At 43.6% G+C, this 27,799-nt stretch overlaps 1 protein-coding gene across 16 annotated transcripts in view; it reads left to right on the top strand.

Annotated features, from left to right (window-relative positions):
• Positions 1-27,799, top strand: part of LOC147019142 (uncharacterized) — a 103,349-nt gene that overhangs the window by 22,778 nt on the left and 52,772 nt on the right. For all 16 annotated transcript variants that reach the window (XM_085899995.1, XM_085899994.1, XM_085900003.1 and 13 more), the window contains 7 exons: positions 1,774-2,112; positions 5,906-6,169; positions 8,262-8,525; positions 8,856-9,194; positions 20,819-21,082; positions 25,356-25,619; positions 25,949-26,287. In XM_085899995.1, coding sequence (XP_085756121.1) covers positions 1,774-2,112; positions 5,906-6,169; positions 8,262-8,525; positions 8,856-9,194; positions 20,819-21,082; positions 25,356-25,619; positions 25,949-26,287 — 2,073 coding nt within the window. The remainder of the gene's footprint in view (positions 1-1,773; positions 2,113-5,905; positions 6,170-8,261; positions 8,526-8,855; positions 9,195-20,818; positions 21,083-25,355; positions 25,620-25,948; positions 26,288-27,799) is intronic.

Raw genomic sequence — 27,799 nt, forward strand, 5'->3', positions numbered from 1 at the left:
ATATTCATCGTTTCTATATTCCCTCCATCAACAGATTAACAACATTGCAGGATAAAAGTCGTAAATGCTGAGTTTAACAAACGTCCTGAACTCATGGACTTCGTGAAGTAAAGCACGTCGTCTGGGACCCGGCCGTCTGTTTGCCGCCAAACGCTGCTGATTGTGATGTCATCGATTCCCTCTTTGAAAATTCTCTCTATATTAGATTTTTTTTGAATCCGCTATCACCTGCATAAATGCATGGAACACATAATGTGAAGATTTCGGAAGTATGAACAGAATATGTTTGGAGAAATGTGTGTTAGAAGTTCCAGACTTACGCCCATTATATTATGATGTCTGAAAAAGTGTGAGCACTTTGTGAAGAACAATTTTATGAAGTTTATTTATTTATTCATGTGCCACATGTGGCTGCTTGGCTGCATCATTTTCTGGGGGAGCAGCTGTGCTGCTGATGCGGTGCCTGCTGTTCCCAGTAAGCTGGTACTCATTTTGCTGATCTCAAAAGGATGACAGTCTGAGTCAACCCACCTGGTGTTAATTCAACATGAAAGACATGGGTACAGCCTCAAGACCCCAATATCTTAAGCCAGCCACTTTACCTGTTAAACCAACACCAGGCTTATTGTATGAAGTGGTGATTTTACTAATATCATTAATAACGCAGTCATTCACACATTAAAAATATAATTATATTTTGGCAAGTAGTGATGAGTTACAGATGTTTAGACACTGCTGTAAACATTTAAATACATTAACAAACCTTTCTGAGATGCATGGAATTGACTTCCTTCACTGGAAATATTCCTTCAACAGAATATCTCTTATTCTGCTGTGATTTTCACTCGTTGTTCTCTCATCCATTTTAGCAGGTTCCATATCTGTCCTGGTGTTGGTGTTGCTGTTTATCATAGCGAAGCTTTCTGATACTGTGGGTGTCACTTGCTCTGTAAACTTGTCAACAGTGAATTTAGCAACTGGTAAAGCCTCCGTCTGAGAGAGTAATGAGTTACTTTCCTCCCCACATCTCCTGTTCCTCCTCTGCCGATCTACCATGAGACCACTGGCTTTGGAGGCCAAATTTGAAATGTGGTTTGCCCAACAAAGATAATGGCTGATAGTGAGACTAAGGAGTTTGAGTGACTGAACTTCCTGAAGACGAATCCCCTCTCATGATCATCGTCACATCATTTGAAAGCCTTTATCCCTGAGTAGGAGTCAGCTTTTTGCGGGCTCCAATCATGGTACCTTTTCTTGTGGCAATGTTTTTACGGCCGGATGCCCTTCCTGACGCCAACCCTTTAGTCGCCTTCGACCCTGTAGGGATAATTACCAGTTTCCTGGGGCTTATTTCGCCGACCTTTGGAAGGATGACAGGCTGAGTCAACATCAAAAGCTGAAGTCATCAAAATGAGTCAAAAGTTGTTTGCAATATAAAAAACCAAATACATTTTAATGTTTTTCATGCTAACCCCCCTGATGTTAACTCAGCAGCCAGCAGGGCTCGAACTCTCGAACTCAGGACCCCAAGGATCCCCAGCCACCGCCTTAACCACTGAGCCACACCAGGCTCATGAATCCTCTCTCATGATCCATCCATATAATTTGTACTTCATCCTTTTAAATTTGGATTCTCAATTATTGACACCTGCAGAATGATTGCTAATGTTGGAGACAATACATATCGTGTGTAAAATATTCAATTTCATTTATATTTTATGATTTTCAACAACATTTTTCCTCGTTGATAATGCTTTTTAAATTTCCATGCAGAGTCATGTGGAGGAAACGTTTTGGCAGAAGGTTGGATCATCTCTCCCGGGTTCCCTTTCTCCTATGAAAACAACATGGACTGTGTTTGGGATGTGAGCGCACCTGAAGGACAGGTTGTCGTGCTGATTGTGGTGAACCTGGATCTTGAAGATCCTAATAATTGCCCATATGATTGGTTGGGTGTGGCTTACACAAATACAACGCAGCAAGAGATCAAAATGTGCCAACCTCAAAATATTGGACGAATCATCACGTCACGCTCCAACTTCATGCGGATATTTTTTCACTCTGATGGGATTATCACAAGACGAGGTTTCAATGTCACATTATCAGCACAAGGTAGAAACTTTATTTTACATGACATTTTGTTGACTGTATTCACAATTTCCTTCAACTTGTAATTTTTTTTGTCATTATGTCTCATCGTTTTATACGCAGTGCTTCATTCATTCTCATCTTCATTGCCACTCACCTTCTGGTTTTCTTTTCACTCTCCATTTTACATTTCATATATTTTATGCTTCTGTTGATGTAGCAACACGTTAATTGGTTTTCATTATTCATGATGTCCTCCGAAACGCTGCCTTGTTGAAACCAATGAAATATAATTTCGTTTCAAGCAGATTTGTGCGGTTAACATTAATTAAATTTGTGAATTTGAATTCTCCAGATTCAGGTGGACCCATTAAACACCCGTCAGCTGAATACATCAAAATGAGAGTCAACGGTTGCTCGCAATATATTAAACCAAATACATTTTAATGTTTTTAAACCTGATAAAGTGTTCGCTATTTAGTATTTCACTGTTCACCTTCTGAAATTTGAGTTAACCAGACCAGATTCACCAAAAATACTGTTCAGTTTGTAAAGATGAGTCTTTCTTCGTGTTAACCTTAATCTGGTACGAAACGTTTCCTTCTCTGTCACGATACTTCCAAATGAGCACTCAAATCAAAGTCATGGTTTACTGGTTCAAATCCTATCAACTGTGTTGATTTGTCCATCATCATATGATGTTCTTGTATTTGTTGTTAAATAACATTGATCTCTCCACATATCCTGAACTAGTATTTCACATCTGTGAGAAGTTAAGCCCAATTCTGAAAGGAATATTTCACAGAATTCCGACAAACTTTTGCATTTAAAATAGAATTTGATTCTCTTGTGTGGGTTGTAATGATGTTCATGAAGGACGTGTGACTGATCTTGCCATGTGATGGTCCGTCTCATCGTTGTCGGATGATTTTCTGACAAAATATGGATGTTCTTTTGTTCATGTGCTCTCACAATTTCATTGTCAAGAAGGTGCCATTATTTCAAGCAGGGGCTGAGGGGATGGGGGATCCACATTGCTTTGTCATTGTCACTTTGTCTGAAGAAAGTGTTGGTTATGACAGGATCATGGTCAGCACGTGGAACATGTCTTTCATCAGGGAGCTGAGGCTAAAACTGCATGTGCATTAAGGGTGGTCAAGGAGGCCGAGGTGTGAAAAATCTGTAAGCGGGTAGCATCACCTGTGATCAAGTGATTCTCATCCTGCTTCCAGGGGAATTTGTGCATTTCGTTTATCCAAGCCCATTCCTCGGTGTACGGCAATCAGAAAAGATGGTGGTGGGCTCTTGACAGAGGAGTCCGAAGTGAAGGCCCGCTGAGCTGGTTACTTTGAGCAGTTGTTCCAGGCTGATCCACCATGTGTCGAATTGGACGTCAGGGGTGTTACAATCCCAAATGCTGACCCTCCAATAAACTGTGGTCCACCTTCATTTGTGGAAACACAGGCTGCGGTGAACCGGTTGAAATGGGGTCAAGATCCAGAGATCTGTGGCATCCACGCTGAACTTCTCAAGGCTGGTGGAAATGCTGCACTCTTGTCGTAACATGCAGTTCTGTGCTCTGCCTGCAGCACAGGCATCATCCCAACTGACTGGAATAGAGGAGTGTTGTTCTTCTCTGGAAAGGAAAGGGTGATCTCCAAGACTGCAACAACTACTGAGAGGTGACGCTGCTCTCAGTTCCAGGCAAGGTCTTTGCCAGGCAAGATGATTATTGAAACGGTTCACCACCATCTGCTTGAACACCATTGTCCAGAGCAGCCAGGCTTTACACCAAAGAGGTCAATGATTGACCGTATACTTGCTCTTTGGTTCCTCACCGAGCGCAGGTGAGAGTTTCGGAAGGGGCTGCTCGCAGCCTATGTTGATCTCTGGAGACCGTTTCATTCAGTGAATCATGACACCCTCTGGAGGATTTTTGGTCTTCGAAAGGTGCCACCACAACTGATCCATCTGATGTCTGAACTATACTCTGACACTGAGAGTGCTGTGAGATGTGGTGGTACCATTTCTCACTTATGTCGAGTTGTTACTGGAATTCTTCAGGCATGTGCCCTGGTCCTCACACTGTTCAGCACTTGTATGGACTGGATTCTGGGGAGGATGTTGGGGAGATTGGATGCATCATCAAGCTGTGGTGCATCGAGTGGGAATGGCAAGATCTCTGACCTTGATTTCGCAGATTATGTAATCATCTTGTGGAGACTCCAGATATATTTTTGGTGTTGGTGCCACTGGTATTACAGGTTTCCTCGGTCAAAACTAAGATCCTGGCTTTCAATTACATATTGGATGCTGCTGTCTTGTCTGTGCCCGTTTGTTGTGAGGATGTTGACGTCACTGAGAGATTCACTCTCCTTGGTAGTGATATTCATGTCTCTGCTGGCTGTGAGCCAGAGGTCAACAGACGTCTGGGTCGGGCCTGGATAGTCATGGATTCACTGGATCATGGGGTGTGGTGCTGCCCCTACCTGTGCTGGAGGACAAAAGTCTGAGTCTTCAGGTCCTTGGTGCTTTGAGTCTTCCTCAATGGATGCGAGATTTGGACTCTGACCAGGGATCTGAGATGAAGACTTAATTCCTTTGGTACCAGGTCTCTTCGGAGAATCCTTGGCAATCGCTGGTCGGACTTTGTGTCCAACGATCGTTTGCTGAGAGAGACTCAAATGAGATTTGTTGCCTGCATGGTCCTTGAGCGTCAGTTGCGGCTTTATGGACATGTGGCTCGTTTTCATGAAGATGCCCCTTAACAACAGAATCTCTCAGCGAGGGAGCCTCGTGAGTGGAGGAGGCCAATTGGGCTGACTCCGTTCCTTGTTGTTGCAGCAGGTTGATCAGAATCTCAAGGAGATGGGGATGGACCAGGCATCTGCTTGGGGGATGGCAATACAGAGGCCCCTGGAGTACCAGCGGAAGGTGGACACAGCAACGCGCTGCTCTGGCGCAAGCTGCCGAACCTGACCTTATTTTCTGAAATGTAATGTCCTCAAACCTGTGCATGTAATTCCTCTTAACTATAATTTGTATGACTTTCAAATACATTTGCAGATGGTAGACAGGAGCAGGCAATCTATGAGATTTGAATCTGAGATTCCAACACACAGAGCCACGTCCTCAAAAAAGGTTCAAACATACAAACACATTGATTACCCATTCCAAATCTTTTCTCTGAAAACATCTTCATCCTGATCAGATACTTATCCAGATGTGTGTTCCGAATCACTCTTGAATTGCCATCCATGAGTTTTATTTCCATCAGGATTAGTTTTGATGAACCATTTTCAGTCTTGCAATCCCTACATGGGTCTTAATGTTACTCCATGGACGATGTTGTTCTTTGGGTCCAATGTTTATCTGGAAATCCTCTCTGCTCACATTTATCTTGCGGCTGCTTGAGTTTGAATTTTCTGCTTTACAAGAAAGTGCCCTTCTGATCCATAATACTGAACAAACTTCCAGCCTCTCCACCATTGTGAATGCAATGGCAAACCACCCATTGCAGCACTGTTGACATCTCATCGCTTTTAAACGAATGATTCTTCAGTCTTGTAATGTTTTCCATAAAACTATGATTATTGAATATTAAATAATTTTTCTCTTTTTTTTTTTAAAGAAATAATTTTCGTTTTCTTTGTGCTCTCCATTGTAACCTGCAAATTATCTATTGTGTCCTCTTCTGGTAATACAGCAACATGATGATTTGATAGGAATTATGAGATAACGAACAAGAGGAAATATGTGCCTCTGTATGTGTTTGTGATTTGGTACTCATCACGTGTTTTTGTGTTTATCCTCACAGATGCCTGCATTCCCGCCAATCTTACAGTAACCTCGTATAACTCTACATCAATCACCCTCAGCTGGGTTGTCCCGGAAGACCAAAACAACACGTTCTTCAGTTTTGTATCTTTGTTTTCTTCGGCAAACAAAATTCAAAACTACACCACAACGAACAAAGAACTAACATTTACAGGACTTTCACCTGGTACAACTTACTCTGTGTCCGTCTCTTCCCTGTGCAATGGCACAGAAAGTATTCCTTCCACCAATGATGTTCAAACAGGTAATTACAAAACCAGCACACGCCATTGATATTGATGATTCGTTTGGTGACACAGGCACACAGGGTAAGCACACACAGAATACTCACCACCCCACACCCTCTTGAGAAAGACTTGGTGTGAGCAGTGATGTCGAGAGGGGAGGGGGAAGGTGATCAGGTGGGGCAACTATCCCAGGGCCCAGCCCGAATCAGGGCCTGTAATTATTTCTTCAATTTATTGTTTCATGTATTGATTCTTTGAAATGATAAAACACAGGAGGAAACTTTCGTTGTTGTCTCCCACCAAAACACACAGGGCGATTCTCTGGCACACAATTACCTTGGACAGTGACACCTTCTGTCATAAAATAAACTTCTGTGGGAATAATTTCCATAATCACAATCATACTAATGACATAATGAACACAAAGTATTGGTTGCTCCCCATCTGAATGAAGTGTGTTAAATGAATGTACATATTCTGAGGTGAATGGTTTTCAAATTGTACGTCAAAAACAAAATCAGGCATTTTCTCTCCCAAAATTGGTGTTTTCTTTTTTCTCCCTTCCATATTTTGTGGGTTATCCACACCTACCAGTGGTTTCCTGGTTGTCTTGTCCAGCCTTTACCAGTCTGTTGTAAACAGAAAGTATAATTTCAGAAAAGGGATTGTGGAACAATCTTTGAGATCATGAATTCTAGCAAATTGTGAACAACCCATCTATTCATTTCCCCACTTTCATGATGATTACCTGCCGAATTTTATTACGCATTGTAATACCATCTTCCAACAGGTGACCATAAATGAGACATTTATTTTGGAAAAAGTGGGGTCCACATCCCACCTCAAACCCCCTCATGAGTTACTTTTGCCACCAAAATCTCCTGGGATTGACCCCAAATCCAACCACTCCTTTCCGCCTCATTGCATCCAGTGGCTTCGTCTTGAACATAAGATAAACAAGAAGTAGTCAGGTGCTAGTCTCAGACATATGACGAAAATCATGAAAATGACATCACTGTCACCTTGACCTTTGAACATGGTTGGAATTTGATAACTGTTGCTTGAAGTTTTTCTGAATTATCGTCTTTCTTGTCCCTAAAAGTTTTGTCCCTCTTGTCTTTCTTGTCTTTCTTCGTTGCCATGGAAACAACATTAAAGGTCAACGTATTCCCGCAATTTTGGAAATTTTTCATCTGTCCTCCAGCCCCCACGACAATTTTGCATTTTAATTATGATCAGATTATCAAATCCTTTCACAAAACATGGACAGCCTCACATTTGTGCTTCAGAATCTTCTGTTAAAGTTTGACAAAGACAGCTGAAAGCATTCGTGAGTTATCACACTCCCAACACCGAGCTGAGCCGTGCCGAGCCGAACCATGCCGAGCCGAGCCGTGCCATGCCATGCCATGCCGAGCCGAGCCGAGCCGTGCCGAGCCGAGCCGTGCCGAGCCATGCCGCAACAACGAGACAGACCGAAAATGTTCAATTTTCGTCATAACAAGCAGTCTTTCATGGATGGTGATTTGCAATATTTGTTGCTGTGAACTTGTTCTTTATTTCTCAAAAACAACAGTTTTCCAGCTTTTAATTGGTAAAATAATTCAGTGTGACACAATATACAAATTCTGTTCAAATCTTTCGTCAATCGGATGAATATTGACGATTTTATGTGACCTTAATCTTTGGCCTTTTGAAATGTTCACCTCACAGGAGGCAAACCTCAAGAGTGGTGTTCCAGTTAGTTATGTTTGCTGAAGTCGGTGGAGAATTGCGACCTGTTAGAAATTGACAAACATACAGAATAACTGACCAGACCAACAAATACAATTGAGAATGTTCGATTTTCAAGTAACACGAAGACACTTCTCGAGTGATACCTCTTGTAATAAACTCTGCTGTATTTGCTTCTCACTAATTATTTGTGTGAAAATAATCAATGAACATGACTGGCATGTGTTTTGGATCTCTTTCGGTTATCAAAGCATGAAAGGAAATATCTCATGAAATTTATATGCAGATTCTGCACGAAACTATTGCTCCTTCTGAATCCACAACAATGTCAAAGTGAAAACGCTTGCAATAACATGATGATGTTTTATTTTCTAGGTCCTAACCCTCCATTGAACATCACGGTGGTCGAACAGGGTGTGTTGTTTGCCTTTGTAAGATGGACAGCACCAAACGATCCCAACAAAGACAGCTACAGATATCTTGTGACCTGGAGTCAAAACGGACACTCGATTTCCACAACTGTGTACAGCACAGAACGTAACATTACAAGTCTTGTTCCAGGAAAGAATTATACAGTGACTGTAACTTCCTCCTACATCAGCACATATAGCCAACCTGCAACAACGACTTTCATAGCAGGTACTGTTCAATCTTATCCACTACTCGGAATATTCACGAAGTTACACCATGATCGGATATACGATACGTTTCACATACATTCTTGTGGTTTGTCCAGAAATATCCTTGAAATATCTTACTTTACTTGTTTCATTCATTTCGGTCAATGTGTATCTATAGTTTTGTGCTGACAGGCATTTAACATAACACAACTTCCACTCTGATATCTAACCTGAAGAAAATCTTAAATCTCCATGAAGGAGAAATATTTGATAATACTGTTCAGTTATGTTGATTGAAGTTGATTACATTGACGGACACAAATATAACGTCTGTTTTGTTTCCCTGCAGTGCCCTGTGGTGGAAGAGTTCGAACAGGAAGATGGCTCTCATCCCCTGGATATCCTCAATACATCTATTCAAACATAGACTGTGTTTGGGACATCGAAGCTCCTCTTGGACACGTTGTATCGCTAACCGTGGTGGATCTGGATTATTATTCAAACTCACGGTGTTACAGAGGCTGGCTTGCTGTCAGATACAATCACACATCACAGAGAGACATCACGATGTGCCGTTATTCAGACGTTGGACGAACAATTATCTCTCCTTCCAACACGATGCGGATATTCTATCATTCGACTTACTATTATTGGACAAAACGCTTCAACATCACTTTATCATCACAAGGTCGGACTTTCCTTTTATGTTCTTGTTGGAAATGTCACAATCACTGATTTTGATGATGGGGAAACTCAATATTCTCCACAGATTTTATTGTGTACTCTTCTTTGATCTTTAATGAAGTATTTTCTTCAACATTTTTTGGTTTTGTGTTGAATATGTTTCTGTTCCTCATTTAACATCAAAATGTTGACATGATAACATGGGAAATTAGATTGCTGTAAATGACCGATAGGATGGATCCCCAAACGTTTAATTTCAAAGTGACTTTGGAAAAACAGGACAACAGCTGAGCAGATTCCATTTGTAAATATATTTTAAATAAAAGAGAATAGTTTAATGTCATGGAGTTCATGTAAGAGACACAACATTTACATTCTCAGTTAAATTATCGAAAGTATTCAAATTGAAAGGTATCACAAGACAGAGAAAATCTAATTCCAACTGTCTGATTTAACCGATGAAGTTGAGAAGTTCAAGGATAAATAAACCAGTCGAAGTATCAGATAACAGAACAATGGATCATAACCCACAGTTGTTCATTTCTTGCAACACTCCCAACATCAGATTAGAATCACCACAACAAATGGCGACATGCAAATGAGGGAAACATCATTAAGGTTCTCAATTCGATTTTCCATTTTGGAGCTGGGTAGTGGAGGGTTGTCATTCATGAGAGAATGAAAGAGAGAGTTGAAGGGTGCATTAAGTGGGAAACTAAGAAAATGGAGGAGTAAGGTAACAGTCTTTTCTCCTGAACAGTGCCATCCACTTCAGGTACAAAATGAAGAGCATGTGGAGACCAAGAATAAGGGGTATGTGAACAATCACACTCGAGAAACCATGCCTTGTCACTTCGCTTCCAATTGGATCTCATTATATTTCTGTCTTATTTGCCTGAGTTATTCAAAACTTTTGTGGGTAGACAGTGAATATTTTTGCATACAATGTACAATGAACTGCTTGGCCAGGCCTGATGTTTGACTGAAATTGATGTTTCAAGTTTGACATGGTCCTTAAAAATCCTCATGTTTTCTGCATTGATTTCCCTTATTCCCTCACACATGCAGCATGTGAAAAGCGTGGTTCAGCAGTTGGTTCACGTTGTCTGTTTGTTTGTTTGTCTGTCTACACATGTTTATGATTGAGTGACTACTTATTTTCAAGTGAATGTTATATTTTGAACACGAATCAGAACATGAACCTGCAGCTTATCAGAACTTTGGCTCCGAATTTGACAAATTGTATGGAGTCTCGTCCCGATTGCCAATGCACATACAGGAATGAAGTATATTTTTTGAGTATGTTTGAATGTCCAGCATTCAAACAAAATTGAAAATAATTCTAAACAGTAAACTACTGCTTTTAGTGATATCATGGATGACACAAACAAGAGGCAAGATGCTGCTTCAACGCCTCCAAACTTCTGAAAAAAGTTGTTTTTTCAACAACCTTGAAAATCTGTTTCATTGTTTTATTTCAATTGAATGATGAACTTGAACACCAGAACACAAGTCCTCTTCTTGGGACTTTGAAAAGCTTCAGTTTAGCAGGACTTGGACAAAATATTTGAGCATTTTGCATCATCTCGACCAATCAAATCTGAAAACCCTCCCAATGACCTTTTTTCTCAAGACTCCTTGGGTTTAGGTGTTCTTCGAACTTTCGATTTCCGCTTTTACTCATTCCATTTTGAAATGTATCACTTTCCCATCATGACTGCAATATAACAAGGACAAGCTTCAAACCACTCATCCCAACTATCTCTTTCTCATATGTGGAGATTTCAATTCTCACCGTGCAGGTTGACTTTGTGTTGGTACCTCTCTCACCTGCCATGGCACTTCAGCAAAGGAGTTCTGTGAATCCATGGGAATGATGCAATCTGTGAACTTCCAATGTGGATTTCTACAAATGGGAAATCCTCCCTTCTGGACTTGTATGATGATTATCTTCCCTGCAAAAATCTCCTGCTCTTCCTCTGCTCCATTTGGTTCATCTGATCATATGCTTCTTAAAGTCAACATCTCTAGCGACTCTCAGAGAGCGACCTCAACACCAGTGAATCTGGCAGTTCAAGCAGGTAGATTGGGAAAGACTGCAAGCATCCATCTCTCTTCATGACTGGTCTCCCATGTGTACTTTCCCTAGTGTTAACTTAGCCTGCGAATCCTTCCACAGAAAATTGCTCTCTCTCATGCACAGATTCCTCTCATCTCATCTTCAATTATCCTTCCCTTATTCCCACCCTTGGTACACTGAATCCTGTGGTGAGACAATTGCTCTGTAAAAACTTGCATTTGTTTCCTGGAATGGTTTTCCAACCGAAGGCAATGTCAGTGCATTACACAAGTCTGCAACAAGTGTGTCCGCTCTCAGGAGAGACGGAATACCGCATCTGTCCAACCCAACCCCTCACTCTCAGTATCTATCTTTCTCTGTTTGGATCCAACCTCTCACTCTCGGTACACATCCTTCTCTTTTTGTATCCAACTCCTCACTCTCGGTACCCATCCTTCTCTGTTTGTATCCAACCCCTCTCTTGGTGCCCATCATTTCCTGGCATACCCAATTGCAGTTGGATTCTGTGTCTTTTGCACATGTGAAGGTGGAAAAGTTTCTGACAACCTGTGACTGATTCTGCTACTGGAATGTGCAGTTTCAGCTCACAACTTTCTTAACGAGTCCTAAAACCTGCTCTTGCTTAGCCATCCTTTGTGCTTTTCACTCCATAATTTTCCCTCGATCATCTTCCAAATGCTTGAAAATTTGCCAACACCGCGTCACATCAAACGATGCAAAAACTAATCTCCTGAGCTGCAGATCTGTTGGCACTCTTCCAATCTTCAACCATGTCATGGAATCCATAATCGCAGTTGATAAGAAATCCTTCTATCCTTCCTCTTTCTCCATGAACCTCATTTCAGATCGCCAATTTTGTTTCAGACAAAGTCACTCCACCTTTGACATGCTGTTTCTTCTCACCCAACAATGGATGGTGGCCCACAATGTCAGCCATGAGATCAGGGCCCTCTCCCTGGACATGTCTTATGCTTTTGATACAGTCTGGCATACTCTGTGTTGATGACTCCACCCTCTGCTGTGACATCCCTCATCCCTCAGACAGGCAGACTGCAGCCTCTTTCCTCTCCTCAGGTATTGATAAAATCACAAGCTGGTAAAACACTGGGAACGCGTCTTTCAATACCGACAAATCTCATTCTGTCGCTATCTTTCTCTGAAAGGATCCACCCATCTAATATCTTAACGAGCCACTTGAGGAAGTTCAGTCATTCCCTTCTCTTGGGTCTCACAATCAGCTATTATCTTTCTTGGGCAAACCTCATTTCAAAGTTGGCCACCAAAGCCAGCAACCAACTGGCCATCCTCAATCATAAAAAAGTCCTTCCTTGACAGACCTGAACTCCGATCCATCTCCATGGCTGGTCTCCCCCCCTGAGCTGGCTCCCCTGTCTCACATCTTTCTCAGATCGATGATGTGGAAACCAAGGCCTTCAAGATTATTGAAATCTCCTGCGATCGCAGACAGTTCGGTGATGTCTCTGTCTTCTACCACCTCCTTTCTGGTCTTGCACCCTCTCTTTTTGTATGCTTTGCTCCCACTCCATATTTCTGCAGGGCCCACATGGTCCAGCATCAACCACTTCAGGGGAAACTACTAAAATCCAGGATGACTGCTCACCTCCATGCATTTGTTCCTCCTTTTACCCACCTGTAGAATCAACTTCCACATTCTCTTCAATGTTATTCTTCCCTCTCGGTTTTCACAACAGCTGATGACCACCTTCTTAGATCATCACCAATCTAAATCCTTCATCCATTCTACCCTCGTTAACTCCTCCACTCACCCCAGTCCTCCCTCCTTCCAAATTTAACGTTTTCTCACCTGATAGTTTCCTTCTATATCCATCCTGTCCAATCCACTCAACCATCCCTCGGAACACAGACTTTCAACTCCATGCATCCGCTTGTATCCACTCCTGCCCCCCCCCCAAGCCATTGTTTGTTCAAGTCTGTCTCGATGTTGGCCTTCAGCTCTGTTGTTACCCCCACCACCCCCACCACCACCCCCTCTATCTCTATCTCTATCTCTCTCTCTATCTCTATCTCTATCTCTATCTCTATCTCTATCTCTATCTCTCTTTCTCTCTTTCTTTCTCTCTTTCTTTCTCTCTCTTTCTTTCTCTCTCTCTTTCTTTCTCTCTCTTTCTTTCTTTTTCTCTCCTTTTCTCTCTTTCTGTCTTTCTCTCTCTTTTTCTCTTTCTTTCTCTCTCTTTTTCTTTTTCTTTCGTTTTTTTTTTTCTCTCTCTCTCTCTCTCTCTCTCTCTCTCTCTCTCTCTCTCTCTCTCTCTCTCTCTCTCTCTCTCTCTCTCTCTCTCTCTCTCTCTCTTTCTTTTTCTCTCTTTCTTTCTCTTTCTCTTTCTTTCTCTTTCTTTCATTCTCTATCTTTCTTTCTTTCTTTCTCTCTCTCTCTCTCTCTCTCTCTCTCTCTCTCTCTCTCTCTCTCTCTCTCTCTCTCTCTCTCTCTCGCTCTCTCTCGCTCTCTCTCTCTCTCTCTCTTTCTTTTTCTCTCTTTCTTTCTCTTTCTCTTTCTTTCTCTTTCTTTCATTCTCTATCTTTCTTTCTTTTTCTCTTTCTCTCTCTCTCTCTCTCTCTCTCTCTCTCTCTCTCTCTCTGGCGCCCCCTGCTGACGTGTGGTGCATTGTGTCATGGCGGCGGTGTGAGTTCGAGTGGAGTCCAGTGTTATTCTCTCCCCTGTCATTTAATATTTTCATCATCTTTTTTTTCTTCCCCCTCCACCTTCCGCTTCTTCCACCCTTCTTCTCGACTTGCCTTTCTCCCTGTCCCTTCCTTTCCCCGTCCCCTTCCTTTCCCACCCCCACCCACCCTCAACCACCCTGTTGAGTTCGTTACTCACCCCCACCCTTTTGCCCCGCGTGGTTCATAACCGTTTTGTGTTTATATTTTTCGTTCCCTTACCTTTCCCCTTTTTTCTTTGGGACGAGAGAAAGAGAGACGGAGAGCCCACAGTTTGTGGTATAGGTAAGCTTCAAGCTGGAAGCCTACTCCGTTATCGAGTGCGTTCATGTTTACCTATATTACTTGTGTGTTTTTTGTTTCACATCTCCTACGGTGAGACACACGTCTGAGCGGTTATATGACCTTTTCCCTAATTCCCTCCCTCACCCCTCCCCTTACTTCCGTTCGTTGAAATCAAAGAATGTCGACACGTTCCCGCTACACGGCCTATGAGGCCTTGACGAGGAAAAATGGCGTCGTGTGCGTTCCTCCAAACAAGGTCAGTGTTGATGACATTGTTTCTGTCATTGGCAATATGGTTGGGGTTGAAAAAGTTCGCGCAGCTTCTCGCATGAACAAACGAGTTGTTGTTTTTATATCAGACGATCACTAAGTACATGACACCGTCTCGACTGGAATATCAACTGAAAATGGTTATTTCATCTTAGCCTCCCCTCTCGCCACAACTAGTACCAAAATTGTACTCAGTAATGTCCCACCTTTCATCAAGAATGAAGCACTGGTAAAATAATTATCTCAATTTGGGACCGTAGTCTGTCAGATTATAATGTTACCTTTGCAATGCCGGAATGAGCAGACGAGACATGTGATGTCTTTCAGGCAACAGGCTTACATTGTGCTTCCCTCGTCTGACGTCGATAAAGTGCTTAATGTGGTCATTAAATTTTGCATAGATGGACACGAGTACCAGGTGTATGCGTCGACGGAAACACGGAAATGTTTTAACTGCAATGGTTTCAGCCATTTAAAACGTTTCTGCCTGAAAACTGCATTGTCAAACATCCCAAAATACCATTGTTCCGTCTAATACGGCCCCACCTGTGAGCACCGACGACCCTGTTACAGTCTCAGACAACGAAACATCAGACCCTAAGGATACAGAAGACAGTTCCTCAAGTGTTTGGGATGGGTTTACAACTATCCTCTTATTCAGGAAAAGAAAAACGGATCAGAATGAACTGAACCTCCATAAAGGAAAAAAAGTGGTTTTGGCTGTGTGTGAAAAAACTCTGGGTTTATGTGACACAGTGTCAATGAAAAATCGGTATGAGTCACTCTCAAATGATGAAATTGACCCCCTCTTGGTAGATCAAGGTGAAGGGGATTTACTCCCACAGAAAATTAAGGAAAACACAGTCAAGATCCCTACTTCTGATTAGGAAATTGAGCCATGTAAGGATCTTACCGAAAAGGAACTAAAAACTGTCTCCAGAACCCCCCAATTTTGCCACGAGTTAACCACCAATGACTCCTCAATGGTGGAAATTGCTCCATCGAATACCCCTGAAGTCATACCTGAGTGTTGTGACAAAGCTCTGTAAAAACCGCATCCTGAAAAACCTGAGGCAGACGCTGATACTACTACCCTCCCCCCTCCCCTCACTCCATCTCCCCCTCCTCCCGTCTACATTACTCAAGGTGGAATCAGAGCCTCCCTCACCCCTCCCCTCCATGTCGAAAACAGAACAACCTCATACCTGAATACTACAGAGTATAAGCACAGTTTGTAAATTAGAAATTGAAAATTTTCCAGATAGTGCTTCTGACATGTCAGAAGGAGAACCAGATAACATCGAAGAATTCCCTACAAACAGTACTCCTTATGTCTCACCATCGCAAATCCTTTGATTCCAAAATCATACTTGTAGGAAAAGACATATAGATATAAAGGAATACTTTTCTGACTTGCATGGTTTTATTGAATCAGCAAAAAGTATCATTCGTCGACCTCATGATTACCATTTCACCGATCCACAGTGCAGTCGGCTTAAAAAGCACATTGTAAAAGCTAAAATGGAAATGAAATGATGACCTGCGTTCACTTCTTTGCTTTCCACCTCTTCATCACTATGGCGATCCTTGGCAGCCTCAACATAAAAGGTGGAGCAAGCCAGTCTAGGATGCTCCAAGTAGTCAACCTCATTAAACAACAAAAATTAGATCTAGCCTTTTTACAAGAAACCCACTCTACTCCAGCATCGCACAGTGTTTGGAATAGAATGATGAAAAAGACCGGTTATTTTAGCGATTCCAACTCTCGCATAGCAGGAGTTGCTTTTCTGCTGAGTCCGCACTTTTGCCCTCTGTAACTTTCATTTCAGGAAATAATCCCAGGTTACCTGGTTTCCCTGGATTTTTTTGGCAATAATATCAAATTCACTTTAATAAATGTCTCTGCTCCTTCAAAGGGCACAGACCGCCGAAGTTTCTTCAAAAAGTTACGACTCTACATGAGGCAATTAGATTTGCAAAAGTGCATCGTAATGGGAGGTGACTTCAATTGCACCCTTCAGCCCGCACATGATCGGAATGGTGCAGAATCTCACCCCGGATCAGCCAGACTGCTGTCTGACATAATAAGGGATTCTAGTCTTCAAGACATATGGTCAGGTCAGGTTCGTGTGTCAGGTCAGGTTCGATCTGTGACCTGCTACAGGTACCATGTAAACCTGTACTCACCTGTTCCATGGTCGGGTTGGCGGCGACTAAACCATCTCCCCCACTAGGTTTTCTGGTGAGGAGGGTGTTTGGATATGGACACCCAGCAGGATTAAAAAAAAAACCTGTCAAAGGGCGGAGGAGCTCCTCGTGAGCCAACGGCCATCCATATCTAGTGCCCAACTGTGTCTGCGGACGTCCTCCTGCAGTTGGGTCACTTCTTATTAGGAGGTTGGTGGCAGGATTTACACTCTGGCCACCGTAAAACCCTTCATTCCGCAAAACGCAAAAACGCAAAAAAAATATGAAAACCCACTCCGTGGGAGTACCTCCTGTGCAGCTTCCCTTCGCAGGGCAGCTCACCGGATGACGGGATTGGGGCAAAGCCTTCGGGACCCCCAATCTTTGATGATAGGAGGGAAACCACGGGGTAACATCCCTGGGTCAGATTGCGGGAGAGTGTGTCGGAGTGGTGCTGAGGTGTCGTCCACCAGACGGCGGTCTCCTTGGGTTAACCTGAGGCGGTCCCTTCGGGTGGGTGCCTGGAATGTCCTATCCCTAAGAGAGGATGATCACCTGTCTCTGTTATTATCTGAGCTCAAGCGTTTGGACATCAGCATTGCAGCTCTCTCTGAGGTTCGGAGACCGGATTACGGCAAGATAATGGTGGGTGGTTACACCTACTATTGGTCTGGTCGCTCTGATGGTTACCATACCCAAGGAGTTGCTGTATCTGTGTCCAATAAGCTGACCCCAATGATAATTGAGGTAACACCAGTCAACGAGCGTATTATGAGATTAAGGATTCGTCACTCCTTAGGTGTCATTTCCCTGGTCTCTGTTTATGCTCCGACTGAGGCGAGTGATCTCACCGTGAAGGATGAATTCTACGCCACACTCGAGTCTGTGGTTGATCAGTGCCCCAGACGAGATACACTTCTAGTCTTGGGGGATTTCAATGCATCGACTGGAACTGATAGGGATGGTTATGAGGTCTGTGTTGGTCCCCATGGGTCAGGAACTATGAACCAGAATAGCACTAAGTTCCTTGACTTTGCAAGAAGTCATGGACTTAGGGTGGCTGGTTCATGGTTTCAGTGCCCACAAGCTCATCGCTCAACTTGGGATTCCAACGCTGGCGGTGTGGCAAAGGAGATTGACCATGTCCTCATTGACGGTCGTTGGAGGATGATTCAGAACTGCAGGGTCTACCGGAGTGCTCAGTTCCTCAATACTGACCACAGGCTTGTTGTAGCAACTCTAAAGCTGCACCTTAAATCCTGGAGAATGGTACCATCCCAGCCTAGGCTGGATGTTGCCAAGCTCAGGGATGAGAGAGTAGCTGAGGAGTTGCGAACAGGCTGAGTGGACACTTGGGGGGTCTGGATGCTTTGGGGGGTCCTGAAGAGTTGTGGAGCGCCTTCAAGACCACCGTCCTTGATGTTGCCGGTGGATGCCTTGGAGCTCACCGCAGGGCAAAGAAGAATTTTGTCTCTCAAGGGACACTGGATACCATTGACCAGAGTCGCAGGGCCAGGCTGAATGGCAGAGCTGAGCTGTTACGTTCATCCAAGCCCATCCCTCGGAGCACTGCAGTTCGGGCAGAGAGTGGTAGGCTCGTGACAGAGGAGTCTGAAGTGAAGGCCCGCTGGGCCGATTACTTTGAGCGGTTGTACCAGGCTGATCCCCCAGCTGTCGACTTGGACGTCAAGGGTGTTACAATCCCTGTTGCTGACCCTCGAATCAACTGTGGTCCACCTTCGCTTGTGGAAACACGGGCTGTGGTGAACCAGTTGAAACGGGGCAAAGCTCCAGGGATCTGTGGCATCCATGCCGAACTTCTCAAGGCTGGTGGAAATGCTGCACTCGTGTCGTTGCATGCAGTTTTGTGCTCTGCCTGGAACACAGGCATAATCCCAACTGACTGGAAGAGGGGCCTTGTTGTCCCTCTCTGGAAAGGGAAGGGTGATAGCCAAGACTGCAACAACTACCGAGGGATGACGCTGCTCTCAGTGCCGGGCAAGGTCTTTGCTCGGATAATTCTTGATAGGGTTTGCCACCATCTGCTTGAGCACCCGCGTCCAGAGCAGTCAGGCTTTACACCAAAGAGGTCAATGATTGACCGTATCCTTGCACTTCGTGTCCTCACTGAACGCAGACGAGAGTTTCGGCAGGGGCTGCTTGCAGCCTCTGTTGATCTCTGTAGAGCGTTCGATTCAGTGAATCGGGATGTACTCTGGAGGATTCTTGGTCTTCGTGGGGTGCCACCAAAACTAATCGATCTGATGTCTGAACTCTACTCTGGTACTGAGAGTGCTGTGAAGTGTGGTGGTACCATCTCTGACTTATTTCCAGTTGTTACTGGAGTTCGTCAGGGATGTGTACTTGCCCCCACACTTTTCAGCACTTGTATGGACTGGATTTTAGGGAGGATGTCGGAGAGATCAAGTTGCGGTGCATCGTTTGGGAATGTCAAGATCTCGGACCTTGATTTTGCAGATGATGCAGTCATCTTTGCGGAGACTTTAGACATCCTCTTGGGGGCCCTCGAGGTGCTGAATGAGGAGTCGGAGCCGTTTGGATTACGGGTTTCTTGGGTCAAAACTAAGATCCAGGCTTTCGGTGACATCTTGGATGCTGCTGTCCTGTCTGTGTCTGTTTGTGGTGAGGATGTTGAGGTCGTGGAGAGATTCACTTACCTCGGCAGTGATATTCATGTCTCTGCTGGCTGCGAGTCAGAGGTCAATAGACGTCTGGGTCGGGCCTGGGGAGTCATGGATTCACTGGATCATGGGGTGTGGCGCTGCTGGTACCTGTGCGGGAGGACGAAAGTCCGAGTCTTCAGGTCCTTGGTACTTCCAGTCTTGCTCTATGGATGCGAGACTTGGACTCTGACCAAGGATCTGAGACGGAGACTTAATTCCTTTGGTACCAGGTGTCTTCGGAGAATCCTTGGCTATCGCTGGTCGGATTTTGTGTCCAACGAGCGGTTGCTGAGAGAGACTCAGATGAGATTTGTTACCTGCATAGTCCGTGAGCGTCAGTTGCGGCTGTATGGACATGTGGCTCGTTTTCCTGACGCTGATCCTGCTCACCAGATTCTCTCAGCGAGGGAGTCTCATGAGTGGAGGAGGCCAGTGGGCTGACCACGTGCCTCATGGTTGCAACAGGTTGACCATCATCTCAAGGAGATGGGGATGGACCAGGCATCTGCTTGGAGGATGGCCCTCCAGAGACCCCTGGAGTACCAGCAGAAAGTGTACACAGCGACGTGCTGCTCTGGTGCAAGCTCCCATACCTGACCTTATTTTCTGAAATGTAATCTCCTCAAACCTGTTCAGGTAATTCCTCGAAACTATAATTTGTTTGACTTTCAAATACATTTGAAGATGGTAGACAGGAGCAGGCAATGTATGACATTTGAATCTGAGATTCCAACACACAGAGCAACGTCCTCAAAAATGGTTCAAACATAAAAACACAGAGGATTACCCATTCCAAATCTTTTCTATGAAAACATCTTCATCCTGATGAGACACTTATCCGGATGTGTGTTCCGAATCACTCTTGAATTGTCATCCATGAGTTTTATTTCCAGAGGATGAGTTTTGACGAACCATTTTCAGTCTTCCAATCGCTTCATGGGTCTTAATGTTACTCCATGAACGATGCTGTTCTTTGGGTCGAATGTTTATCCTCTCTGCTCACATTTATCTTGTGGCTGCTTGAGTTTGAATGGTATGTTTTCCAAGAAAGTGCCCTGCTGATCCATAATAATGAACAAACTTCGAGCCTCTCCACCATTGTGAAGGCAATGGCAAACCACCCATTGCAGCACTGTTGACATCTCATCACTTTTAAACGAATGATTCTTCAGTCTTGTAATGTTTTACATGAAACTGTGATTATTGAATAATAAATAATTTTTGTCTTTTTTTTTGAATAAATAATTTTCGTTTTCTTTGTGCTCTCCCTTGTAACCTGCAAATTATCTGTTGTGTCCTCTTCTGGTAATACAGCAACATGATGATTTGATAGGAATTATGAGATAACTAACAAGAGGAAATTTGTGCCTTCGGAAGTGTTTGTGACTTGGTACTCATCACGTGTTTTTGTGTTTATCCTCACAGATGCCTGCATTCCCACCAATCTTACAGTAACCTCGTATAACTCTACATCAATCACCCTCAGCTGGCTTGTACCGGAAGACCAAAACAACACGTTGTTCAGTTTTGTATCTTTGTTTTCTTCGGCAAACAAAATTCAACACTACACCACAATGAACAAGGAACTAATATTCACAGGACTTTCACCTGGTACAACCTACTCTGTGTCCATCTCTTCTCTGTGTAATGGCACAGAAAGTATTCCTTTCACCACTGATGTTCAAACAGGTAATTGCAAAACCAGCACACGACATTGATGTTGATGATTAGTTTGGTGACACAGGCACACGGGGTAAGCACACACAGAATACTCACCCCACGCCGTCTTGAGAAGGACTTGGTGTGAGCAGGGATGTCGAGAGGGGAGGGGGAAGGTGATCAGGTGGGGCAACTATCCCAGGGCCGCTCCATAATCGGGGCCTGTAATTATTCCTTCATTTTATTGTACCATATGATTGTTTGTGATGATAAAACACATTAGGCAACTTTCGTTCTTGTCTCCCTCTAAGACACCAGGGCGATTCTCTGGCACAGAATTACCTTGGGCAGTGACACCTTCCCTCATAAAATATACTTATGTGGGAATAATTTCCATAATCACAATCATAGTAATGACAGAATGAACTGAACAGTTTTGACTGCTCCTCATCCGAATGAAGTGTGTTAAATGAATCTACATATTCTGAAGTGAATGTTTTCAAATTGTACATCAAAAAAAAATCAGGCATTTTCTCTCCCAAAATTGGTGTTTTCTTTCTTCTCCCTTCCATATTTTGTGGGTTATCCACGCCTACCAGTGGTTTCCTGGTTATCTTGTCCAGCTTTTACCAGTCTGTTGCAAACAGAAAGTATAATTTCTGAAGAGGTATTGTGGATCAATGTTTCAGATCACAAATTATAACAACTTGTGAACAACCTATCCATTCATTTCACCACTTTTATGATGATTACCTGCCGAATTTTATTACGTATTGAAATTTCATCTTCCAACAGGCGACCATAAATGAGACACATTTCTTTTGGAAAAAAGTGGGGTCCACATCCCACCTCAAACCCCCTCATGAATTGCTTTCACCACCAAAACCTCCTGGGATGGACCCTAAATCCAACCACTCCTTTCTGCCTCATTGGATCCAGTGGCTTCGTCTTGAACATAAGATAAACAAGAAGTAGTCAGTTGCTAGTCTCACACAAATGACGAAAATCATGAAAATGACATCACTGTCACCTTGACCTTTTTACATGGTTGGAATTTGATAACTATGGATTGAAGTTTTTCTGAATTATCGACTTTCTTGTCCCTAAAAATATCAACCCTCTCCTTTTAAGATGGGTGACTTCGTTGCCATGGAAACAACATTAAAGGTCAATGTATTACTGTAATTTTGGAAATTTTTCATCTGCCCTCCAGTGCCTACAAAAATCTTGCATTTTAATTATGATCAGATTACACTGAACAACAAATTTCAAAATTTTTTTTTTACTGGCGATGTGTAAAGTGATTAAGACTAATTTGGGTACGTTGATTTCAAAAATCATAACCGTTTTGCTGTATCACGTCAGGATTTTCAGGAACAGAAATATTCCCATTGCCTAGAAGTCAGGATTTCAATGAAATTTACATATGTCTTTAACATGTCTATTTCGTACAATTGTTGTTAACTTGTGTTATATTTCTTTCTTTCAGATAAAGATGAGTAGGCGTTCCTGTACCAATCATCCTGACAACTTCTGTTATGTCTGTGGTCGGTATACCAAAAAAGATCAACAGCGAAGTATATTTACAGCAGTGAAAATGAAGGCCGCCTACTTTCACTACTTCGGGTGTAAGGTGGGGGACCAAGAACAGAGCTGGGCACCACACATCTGCTGCACAAGCTGTCACACAACCTTGACTCAGTGGTTGGTGGGCAAGCGCGCGAGCATGCCATTTGCGGTGCCCATGATATGGCGTGAGCCGCAGAATCATCATGATGATTGTTATTTCTGCTGCACAAGCATCGCCGGCTTCAACAAGAAGAATAAAGGTCACATCAAGTACGCTGACTGCGTCTCTGCTCGTAAACCTGTGCCTCATGATGACGAGAACCCCGTTCCAATACCTCCAGCTGATCAGAACATAGCTGTAAGCAGTGGTGAAGAGGATGGTGATGATGAACCTTTTGAACCCGACACTCAAGAATCACACCTTCTGAACCAGGGAGACTTAAATGATCTTGTAAGAGATCTCTCGCTGTCAAAGGCGAAGGCAGAGCTGCTTGGATCAAGGCTGCAGCAGTGGAATCTACTTGAACCTAACACCAAGATATCCTTGTTCAGAGCACGTCACAGAGATATGGCTGAGTTCTTTGAGATGGAAGACACGATGACATTCTGCAGTGACATCAACGGTCTGTTGAAAGAACTTGGGTGTGATCACGATCCTGCAGACTGGCGCCTCTTCATCGACTCAGGGAAGAACAGCTTGAAGGCTGTTTTGCTCCACAATGGCAACGAGAAACCATCAGTCCCACTGGCTCACGCGTTCGGCATGACAGAGACCTATGAGACTATGCGGCAGCTGCTTGATTCCATCAAGTACAATGACTTCAACTGGCACATCTGCGGAGACTTGAAAGTGGTGGCGCTGTTGTTAGGGCTGCAGTCAGGCTACACGAAATACATGTGCTTCCTTTGTCTCTGGGATAGCAGAGACGACAAGAATCACTGGACGAAGAAAGATTGGGAAGAGCGAAAAGAGCATGTACCTGGTCGACACAACGTGAAGCATGTCGCCCTTGTCGACCCAGCCAAGGTTTTCCTTCCACCACTCCACATAAAGCTCGGCTTGATGAAAAGTTTTGTACGGGCAATGGATCTGAATGGGCGTGGGTTTTTATACCTCAAGGAAAAGTTTGGCAACACCTTGTCGGAGGCCAAGATCAAGGCTGGTGTCTTTGTTGGACCGCAAATCCGACAGATTATGAAGGACGAAACTTTTCCGACAACTCTAAACCCCAAAGAGCTGGCAGCGTGGAGGAGCTTCAAAGCTGTGACGGACAACTTCTTGGGGAACGAGCGCGCGGACAACTATGAAAAATAGTGCAGCAGCTGCTGGAGTCCTTCAGGAAACTTGGCTCCAGGATGTCCCTGAAAATCCATTTCCTACACCAGCACCTGAACTTCTTCCCTGACAACTTGGGAGCAGTCTCGGACGAGCACGGCGAGCGATTCCACCAAGAGATTTCACTCATGGAGACGCGTTACCAAGGGCGGCACAACCCGAACATGATGGGCGATTTCTGCTGGTTCCTGCATCGTGAAACTGACACAGAGCAGCACAAACGCAAAGCCAAATGCCTAAAGCATTTTTAATTACATTCTAGTGGAGTTTTTCTGTAATTTCTATAATTTTGAAGCATTCATGATGAAATAAATGAATACATGAATTTTTGTAAATTTCATTGAAATCCTGACTTCTAGGCAATGGGAATATTTCTGTTACTGAAAATCCTGACGTGATACAGCAAAACGGTTATGATTTTTGAAATCAGCGTACCCAAATTAGTCTAAATCACTTTACACATCTCCAGTAAAAAAATTTTGTTGTTCAGTGTTATCAAATCCTTTCACAAAACATGGACAGCCTCACTTCTGTGCTTCAGAATCTTCGGGTAAAGTTTGACAAAGATAACTGAAAGCATTCACGAGTTAGCACACTCCCAACACCGAGCCGTGCCATGCTGTGCCGAGCCGAGCCGTTGGTGCCGCGCCATGCAGGACCTTAATCTTTGGCCTTTTGAAATGTTCACCTCACAGGAGGCAAACCTAAAGATTAGTGTTCCAGTTGGTTATGTTTGCTGAAGTTGGTGGAGAATTACGACCTGTTGGCAATTGACAAACATACAGAGTAACTGACCAACCGGGCGTAGTGGCGTGCGCTTGTAATCCGGCTACTCGGAGGTTTGGGTTGGAGGATCACTTGAGGACGGGAGCCCTGAGCTGGGCCGCGGCGACCCTGAGAGGGTGTAGGGCAGCCCAGAATCATGGTGAAACCCAATCCTTATCCCTGTGTCGTAAGAGGTGACCAGGGTTGCGTCAGGAAGGGCATCCGGCGTAAAAACCTGTGCCAAATCATTATGCGGATCATAACGGATGATCCGCTGTGGCGACCCCTAACGGGAGCAGCCGAAAGACGAACAACAACAACAACAGAGTAACTGACCAGACCGACAAATATAATTGAGAATATTCGATTTTCAAGTAAATTGAAGACAATTCTCGAATGATACCTCTTGCAATAAACTCTGCTGTATTTGCTTCAAACTGATTCTTTGTGTGAAAATAATCAATGAACATGTCTGGCATGTGTTTTGGTTCTCTTTCGGTTATCAAAGCATGAAACTAAATTTATCATTGAATTTCTGTGGAAATTCTGCACTAAACTTTTGCTCCTTGATGAATCCACAACAATGTCAAAGTGAAAACGCTTGCAATATCATGATGTTGTTTTACTTTCTAGGTCCTAACCCTCCATTGAACATCACGGTGGTCAAACAGGATGTTTTGTTTGCCTTTGTAAGATGGACAGCACCAAACGATCCCAACAACGACAGCTACAGATATCGTGTGACCTGGACTCGAAATGGACACTCGATTTCCACAACTGTGTCCAGTACAGAACATAACATTACAAGTCTTGTACCTGGAAAGAATTATACAGTGACTGTAACTTCCTCCTACATCAGCACATCCAGCCAACCTGCAACAACGACTTTCATAGCAGGTACTGTTCAATCTCATCCACTACTCGGAATAATCACGAGGTTACACCATGATCGGATATACGATACGTTTCACATACATTCTTGTGTTTTGTCCAGAAATATCCTTGAAATATCTTAATTTACTCATTTCATCCGTTTTGGTCAATACGTATCTACAGTTTGTGCTGACAGGCATTTAACGGAACACAACTTCCACTCTGATATCTAACCTGAAGAAAAGCTGAAATCTCCATGAAGTACAAATATTTGATAATACTGTTCAGTTATATTGATTGAAGTTGATTACATTGACGGACACAAATATAACGTCTGTTTTATTTTCCTGCAGTGCCCTGTGGTGGACGAGTTCGAGCACAAGGCTGGCTCTCATCCCCTGGATATCCTCAATACATCTATTCAAACATAGACTGTGTTTGGGACATCGAAGCTCCTCTTGGACACGTTGTGTTACTCACCGTGGTAGATCTGTATTCTTATTCACACTCACGGTGTTACAGAGGCTGGCTTGCTGTCGGATACAATCAGACATCACAGAGAGACATCACAATGTGCCGTTATTCAGACGTTGGACGAACAATTAAATCTCCTTCCAACACGATGCGGGTGTTCTATCACACGAGTTCTTATTATGGGATAAGACGATTCAACGTCACTTTATCATCACAAGGTCGGACTTTCCTTTTCTGTTCTTGTTGGAAATGTCACACTCACTGATTTGGATGACAGGGGAAATGCAGTATTTTCCACATATTTTATAACGTATTCGCGAAGGTACCGTGTGTTGCCATGTAACATTTGCCTCCATTCCCACCCCTTCCCCTTCCTCCTACGACACCTTCCCCAACTCCCACCTCACTTCACCCTCCCCCTGGACTTCCACCCCACACGCTGCCTGCTCCCACCCCACCCTCTCCCCCTACCTCCTCCAACCCCACCCCTCCCTCCTCCCACTCCACCTCTCCCTCCTCCCACTTACTTCCTCCCCACCCCCCCCTCCATGCATTCTCCCACCCCTCCTCCATCCTTCCCCTCCCTCTCACCACAATGGAATTTTCACAGGATGCAGGTTTACTTAAGTTAGCTAAGGTGATAAACTTTTTTCTCCAAACTCTTCTTTCATCCTTGAGAGTTTTGTCATTAGATGAGCAGGAAAATTACCTTTAAATCGATGTAGAAGTTGTTTGTACTATTTTTGGTTTTTAATAATTAGCGAATTTGAGAGGTCACATGACGTCATCATCCTTGTCATCAGCATCATCATCTTTTTATGGCTGTTTCATGCTTCCCTGATGCATAACCTCACTAATGCTTTCTATACCTAACCTATCTCTGAGTTCAACATTTGGTTTCCCATCCTTCAGTGTCACAGCACACATCCACCTTACCATTCACATTTCGTTTTGTTCACACCTGGGTTCATCCTCCTTTTTGATCACCCATGTCTCACTGCCATACATCTTCAGGCTTTAATTGGATAGAGGTACATCTTGATGTAATGGCGGGAACAACTCCCGAAACTTCCACACCACCACCTGCACCAATCGCATCACCAAGATAATTGAATCTCCACATCCCAGAGATATCTCCCCAGAAACTATGCGTTCCGCTCCAACTGGAGCCACTTGTTTACGTGTGCATCCAGCTCATTTGAAGTCAGGAACCACCTGCAGTCGACCCCTGAACCTTTGACACCTCTTGTACACCCAGCAATTGCAGGATTTACACAATATTGAATTGCAACTTGCACCTTTTTTTCACAGACAGTGCAGGGCCACCTCCCCATTTTTTCCACACTTTCTTCTCCCTCACCACTGACAAGTACTTTTGTTTTCCCTGTATTCACTTTCAGTCCTCTGCCCTCTACACTCTCATTCCATACTGTATATTTACCCATTACCTTTTCCACACTGTCTGCTATCAGCAGCTTGAGGTCTTCTGCATGCAGGAGTTCCGAAGATAAGCCTCCTTCAAATTCCCGTGACATCGTCTCAGGAAATATAATGAACAGGATTGGGCTCAAGACTGAACCTCTGATGAACACCCACTTTCACTTCAAAATCCTCACTCCGCATTCTATTTACACTCACAAAAATTTTTGAGCCATCATGTTTTGCGATAACTACCCAAAGTAACCAATTCACTGCAAGTAACTTTTTCATGAACCATGACATGACATCCC

The sequence above is a fragment of the Eptatretus burgeri genome, chromosome 10 (genome assembly GCF_056783735.1).
Source record: "Eptatretus burgeri isolate ZD-2024b chromosome 10, Ebu_testis_v1, whole genome shotgun sequence".
Lineage (NCBI taxonomy): Eukaryota > Metazoa > Chordata > Myxini > Myxiniformes > Myxinidae > Eptatretus > Eptatretus burgeri.